The sequence below is a fragment of the Benincasa hispida genome, chromosome 11, assembly GCF_027475165.1.
Source record: "Benincasa hispida cultivar pf3 chromosome 11, pf3_genome.v1.1, whole genome shotgun sequence".
NCBI lineage: Eukaryota > Viridiplantae > Streptophyta > Magnoliopsida > Cucurbitales > Cucurbitaceae > Benincasa > Benincasa hispida.
In genome coordinates, this window is record NC_143488.1 from 50,252,468 (window position 1) to 50,259,035 (window position 6,568).

At 34.8% G+C, this 6,568-nt stretch overlaps 1 protein-coding gene across 1 annotated transcript; it reads right to left on the reverse strand.

Moving 5' to 3' along the window:
* Positions 1 to 1,607: 1,607 nt before the first annotated feature.
* RBOHD (respiratory burst oxidase homolog D) lies at positions 1,608 to 6,339 on the reverse strand. Its single transcript, XM_039048220.2, has 9 exons — positions 5,510 to 6,339; positions 5,263 to 5,425; positions 5,118 to 5,166; positions 4,787 to 4,900; positions 3,885 to 4,697; positions 3,707 to 3,802; positions 3,487 to 3,602; positions 3,217 to 3,396; positions 1,608 to 2,542 (listed from the first exon to the last, which is right to left on the reverse strand). Exons 1-9 carry the CDS (start codon positions 6,114 to 6,116, stop codon positions 1,900 to 1,902), a joined length of 2,781 nt encoding a protein of 926 aa, XP_038904148.2. The 5' UTR covers positions 6,117 to 6,339; the 3' UTR covers positions 1,608 to 1,899.
* Between the last annotated feature and the right edge of the window lie 229 nt (positions 6,340 to 6,568).

A 6,568-nucleotide genomic window follows, 5' to 3' on the forward strand; every position in this document is an offset into this window, starting at 1 on the left:
ATAGAGATGAAACTTAGAATTTAACCTAATTTAATTCATAATATATTATATATTATATATTTTTATTTTTTAAACAATTAAATTAAATTTATAACATGACATATTATATTTTTAAATGTTTTTATTTTTATTCAAGATAATTCTACATTTTAAATTTTAAAATTCAAATTCTGAATACAAAGAAAACATAAAAATATTATTTTCAGATTTTGCACTATTTTGATCATATAATCCAAAAAAGTTCGAAGAAAACAGAATTAAGGTTGTCTACCAAACATATATTCGTTCAATTCAGTGAATTTGAAACCATAAAACAAAATCCAGATTACGAACCAAACAATCCCTAAACATTTATTATTTTTACATACTTTTATACTATTTTTTTTTTCCATTCCTCAGATTTATTGTAAATATACAACAATTTGTCCATGTATAATTTTGAAATAAATTAATATAATAGAAACATGTTTTTATTTCTAATAAAAGTGATGGGCTTTTATTTTAAAGTATTCTTATTATAAATACAAATATTATTTAATTGTTGGTTTTCTTACTATCAAAAGATTTTATTTAAGTGATCAAAAATCAATTCAAAAGCTTAAAAAAATTGTTTTGAATAATATGATTTTTAAAAAATATATATTAAGAAAAAATGAGTACTTAATAGAAAACTTTTATTTCAACTTACACACATTCCTTTCATTTTCAACGTTATAATACATATGCCATGCATCTAATTCTGATTAGTATACATAAAATTTGAAGAATGATTCTTATTTTTATTTTGAAATTGTCTTCCAATCTTACAAAAGAACGGTAACTTATACTTACAATCTTACATTTCCATTTTTTCTAATAAAAAAAAAAAAAAAGATAATAATAATTAACATTATAGCTAAAGACGACCCCTTGCATTTTGGGGGGTCATCCTTTCCCATGTGGCCGCACTCCTTAATCCGACAAAATTCAATTTATTATTCTTTATTATATACAAATCATACGTTTTTCTCAAGTAATTACCTCCATTATTATATGAAACTTAATCTAATATCAATTATCAAAAATTTATATTATCCATCTTAAATTTAGAGTTTGATTCCTCTCTCTCAAATATTATAATGAAAAATTTATTACAATTACTTTATTATTATGTTATGAGAGCACAAATCTACCTACATGGCCATACTTCAATATTAAGTTGCTCCTTTCATTTTTAATACAAAAACTATATAAGTCTACTGCCGGTCATCAACAACCATAGTTTCAAATACTGTTATACGTTGGATTTTTTTTTTTCTTGAAGAATGCAAGAGCATATTCTATAAGAATAAATAAACATATCTCTAACCATCAATTTAAGAATTTCTTCAAGCTGAATGTTATTGGTTGAGATTGTTTTGGATAAGCTAAAATCTAGTTAAAATGATTACAAATAACAAAAACATACTAGATTAGTTAAGATACGATTTTGAAATATATAAATTTAATCTATTGTATTTTCAATAAGACTTAAAAAATAAGAAAATTATTCTTATTATTATTTAACTAATTTTGATGAAGTTGAAGAAACTAATTCTAAAATCTATTGAAAAGCTTAATAGAATAAATGAAAGAAGGAAAAAAAGCTTAGATTTCTTGGAAGAAATAGGATTGGAATTACATGTTTACAGTAAGTTTATGTATTTATAGTTGGCAAAAAATTAAAAAAAAAAAAAAAAGCTACATAAGAGAGGAAAAAAGAAAAAATTAAATGTGGGCAAACGCGGCGGCTGCGGTAATGGGCATGTAATGAATGGGGTTGGGTGGTTGGTTTAGGGTTTAGTGCGGTATGTGTCAACCATCACCAACATCATTGACCTTGCCATTCATATTATAAAACTGATCTGATTTCAAATCCAATTAGAAGTTCTCTTTGTGAAACTCGAACTTAGTGGATGTTTTACGAGAGAAATCCGAAGCCAATTGGCTAAGCTCCTTAGTGAGTGCTGGAGCCCCACAGTAAAACACCCCAACTCGAGTATCAGGATGATGAAGAGTTATCTTTTTATAAACTTGTCTCCAATTTGGCTTAGCAAAATGTGACTTTACTCTAGTCCCTGATACCACATCCACTCCACTCTTAGCATGTTGCAACGACTGAAGCATTGCTATCAACGCAGACCTAGCATCCCCTTCTTCGTACACACTCGTGCAATAGTTGTGTAACTCGATCACCCCTCTCTCGTCCATTTCCGCTACCTCGTTCATTATCCCTTTAAACCATTCGAATGACCCTTGCTCTCGCGTCACCCAGTAAAAGTATGCCTTTCGAGTTCGGAACCCTTTCCCGTGCTTGCTCCCACCTCGATTGCTATGCCCTTGTTGCCCATTCTCTACTGCATTTGCTTCTGCTTCTTTCTCCTCTATGTTGTCGATTATGTCTTTCACTATACTCACCATTGGTGTAGCCCCAATTCCTAACCCTACTAGTAATACCACGTCGTATTTCTTGTAGTCTTGTGCTGGTGCCCCGTATGGACCGTCGATCAATATTTTCGGGAACCTGTATATCCAATTCATATAATTAGTTTGTGTTAAATCACCAATCAACTTAATTTATCCCTTGTGTCATTTCTAATTAATGAATGAGCATATTTGAATGTCTCCCAAAATGCACTTATTTTTATGCATCATACTCTCGTTACACACACATGTAAATAATAAATTAAAATAGTGCAAAAGAGAAAGGAGAATAATTTTCCATGTGACAAATCATCATCAAACCATTTAATAGAATGTATAAAAATAGATGCAGTTCGAGATACATTTTAATATTTTTTTTAATGAATATGAATGCCGTACACGAACAAAACAGTAACTATACGTCTCTTTCAGCTGATGCAGTAGTGAAACCAACAAAACCAAACCGAAAAAAGATTCTACAATTTCCGTGACCTTATCATATCATATATGAAAAAAAAATAATTCTTTATTCTTTTTTCAAAGGGTGTGTTTTGGACGAATTCTTGGTATCAATAATGCAACCACCATATGATGTGATGGACCGCAAGCCAATAACACAAAAATAAAAAACCAAAAAAACAAAAAAACAAAAAGGGTTATATTTTATGGTAACTTCTTGATATTTATTCAACCTTATCTTCATATGCTTAAATCCAAATAATTTAATGGTAATGTTAATTAGTAAAAAGATTTAAGGTTGATTTAATATCTTACTTAGGATTAGGAGCTCCTCCTTGCAAAAATTCAGCTCTGAGAAGTCCACTTTTTCCAGCTTGAGGAGGTGCACAAACTTCTGAGAAAACATTCTTGAGTTGCCTTGTCCAATCACCAAGTGTTCGAATATGAACACTCAAATAATTATCTTCTGGGGCTGAAGTTATTGAAAATGGATGCCTGTATTCATACATTCCATTAAAATTTATATAACTTTGTTTTACATCTTTTTAGTTTTTCAATAACAAAAATATAGAATATTGAACTTACCACTCGAATGGGGATACGTCTCTGCAGTTAACAAACATGTATTGCCCACTCTTGTATTTGAAACCATGTGGCTTAGACATGTGCAATGCCAGAACGTTTCCAGGATAAACAGCCACCTTAATTAATCAAAAACCCAAAAAGTTTCCCATTACTTAAATTGCAAAACAACATACCACAACATAAGCTGCAACATTTATTGTTATTGAACTAAATTCCTTACCTTAAGGATCTTCACTGGCTTGATCCCTGATCTGAATGCCCTTATCAACCTTTCGCATGTGTAAAGAACAACTGGTACCGCCAAATACATCCACGTCTGTAAATTCATACCAAAGTTTGGAGACATATTAGAAACTAAAATATACGTTTAAATAAAGAGGAGTTGTTATAACGCTTACCGTTTTCTTATACCATTCTTTCATTAGGTAAAGATAGATGCCGTGGACGACGAGGAGGGCGTAGACGGCAACGAAGAGATGGTGGGAGTACCAAAAGGCATTGAACCCAGTTAGCTTTTTGAAGGGTTTAGGTACATTGAGCTTGTTTCTTCTAAACCATGGAGTGGCTAATGTGAAAGCAATGGCCATTAATACAACCATTATAATCCCTGTAACGCCCTCCACTCCTTTAACAAACCACCAATAGTTATCAGGCTGCTCCTCGCCAAAGAATGGCTTCAGTGGCTCGTATTGTTCCTCTGTTGCATGGAGAAGCCGAGGAAAATCGCATGTCAAATGAGCGATTGCATGCAACCCCACTCCTACAGAAATTCCCACTGCAATAACCTTGTGGAAATTGAGATTGTCATCGAAGGGAACGACGACGCCTAATTTGGTTTTGTTACGAAGCCAAGTGATGGTGTTACGACAAACAGGGAGCAGAATTAGAGCCATGTTGAATTTTAGAGTTTCGGCTCCTCCTTTAGCGATTGAAACGCAGTAACCCATTACGTTGAACACCTCTCTGTGACGGTATTGGATGAATTTGTAAGCGAAGAGACCGCCGCAGATGCCGAGCCACAGCATTAACACCCAAATCCTCTGCCAATTGTCTTCTACAAAGTACTGGAATTTGTCGTATGTTCTTACGATGGGGTTGCTTTCGTTTGTTACCTTCAGCTTTTGGCTTAGTAATTGACTTAAAACTCGACTGTCACTCACCCTCACTGATTGATTTGGAGCTTGTAATAACAGAGTTTCCAGATTGTGTATCTGCAACAGAGAAAATTACAGTATTATAAAACAGAGTTCATTTTTCAAGATTTATTTTTTTTCTAACTTTCTTGTTTGATTTCACTTACCATGATGTATCCTGCATTTCCTGGGTCGAGTTCTTCCATGATCAAGGCGGCGTATTCTTTTGCTTGTTTTTGAATTGTGGATAGCTTGTTAGCAGAAGCACTCATGCTAATAATCTACAAACAGGGTAAATTTAAACCGGGTTTAATGAATAGATTAGAATTGAAATAAAGGAGGTTGAGCCAAGAGCGTAGCTCAATTGACGTAATGTTTATATTATTGGTCTCAAAGTTTGGAGATTTGATTCTCCACCCACACTTTAATTACCGTATCTTCAAAAAAAAAAAAAAAAAGAAAGAAAGAGAGAACGGAGGCTGGTAGTTAAATGGGTACCTCTTCGACTTCTTCTTCTGTGATTCTTCCATCTGCGTCCGTATCCACCCTGAAGTTTCAAATTAATTGAAGATTTTAGTTTTAGTTTGATTTGGGGGAGAGATTGATTAAGTAAGTAGTGATAGGGATTAGGGAGGTTGGTTACATGTCAAAGAAAGTTTGTAGCCTGGAATCGAAGCTGTCATCGGAGATCTGATCCCAGAACTCTTTGAGTTGAGCTTTGTTGATGGAATCACCGGTAATGTTGCGCCTACGAGCAAGTGCACGGAAAAGCTCACCGGCGAATTCTTTCGAATCTTTGTTCATTCCTACAAAAATAATGAAAGAACCGAGTATAAGAAACAGAGTTAACTCTCCACCCCTGTTTTGGGAATTGATAACAGAGAGCTCACCAATGCATTCTCCGAACAAGGAGGAAGGGAGGAGGCCGTTGGTGGAGGCGGTGAGTTCATCGAACCGCTTCTCAACCGGAGCCCAAGCGGCGGAGGTTCCACCACCGCCGGTTTTGGCAGCGATGAACTTAAGCCCTTTAAGAGCGTGGGTGGCTGCAGATTTAGTCCGATCGAAGCGGCGAGTGGAGGTGCGGCGGTTGAGCGAGGTGAATCGTTTAAGCTCCTGAGAGACCTGTTTGATACGAGAAGAAGTGGAACGAAGAACAGAGGCTCGGAAAGAGGAAGATTTCTTCTCGAGAGTTCTTTTGGCGAGAAGGGAAAGTTCAGGGTCTTCAAGAGCGTCGGGATCTTGGCCGGCGCCGGCGGTGTGAACACTGTGGACGGCGACAGAGTCATCGCGAATATCGAGGGTGATTTCAACATAGGTGTCGTCGTCATCGGCAGCCTTGGGAGAGGAAGAAGAAGAAGAGAGGTCGAATTTAGCATTCTTCCTTTGCTTTGTGGAGGAAGAAATTGGACCGCTGAAGGCTCTCCGATCACCCCTTCTGACGCTGGCGACGCTCTCCGCGTCGGAATTATTCTCAGAATAAGGTTCGTGAGGTCTCATTTTTGGTGATGAACAGATAGAATTGGGAATGTGGGATTTTGATGTGGAGATTTAAGAAGAAGAAGAAGAAGAGATAAAGATGAAATGGAATGGAAGAGAAATGGATGATTATATATATACAGAGAGAAGTGGGAAAGGAAGAAGAAGAAGAAGGAGAAAAGGGAGATTGACCAGTCAGGATGAGACTTAGAATTTGCAGCTGGAAAGTGCTTGGAAACTAGATGGAACCCAACCATTTTTATTTTTATTTTTATTTTTATTTTGTATATTCACATTTATGAATACTCTCTTATTTGAATATACTATAGAAAAGCATTATTGACTTCAACCGATATTCTATTATTATATGATCTCATCTTTATATTTTTTTTTAAAAAAAAAGTCTCACTTTTTATTTATTTATTTCTCTCTCTCTCTCTCAATGAAATTTTCACTAAATTAATTTCTTCTTT

What these genes read in the sequence shown, in the direction of transcription:
- RBOHD (XM_039048220.2), bottom strand. Translation starts at nt 6,116, where the DNA reads ATGAGACCTCACGAACCTTATTCTGAGAATAATTCCGACGCGGAGAGC. An exon ending in CTACAAACTTTCTTTGACAT is followed by an intron (nt 5,167 to 5,262) that starts GTAACCAACCTC and finishes TTGAAACTTCAG; the next exon opens with GGTGGATACGGACGCAGATG. An exon ending in AGCCAGTGAAGATCCTTAAG is followed by an intron (nt 3,603 to 3,706) that starts GTAAGGAATTTA and finishes TGATTAATTAAG; the next exon opens with GTGGCTGTTTATCCTGGAAA.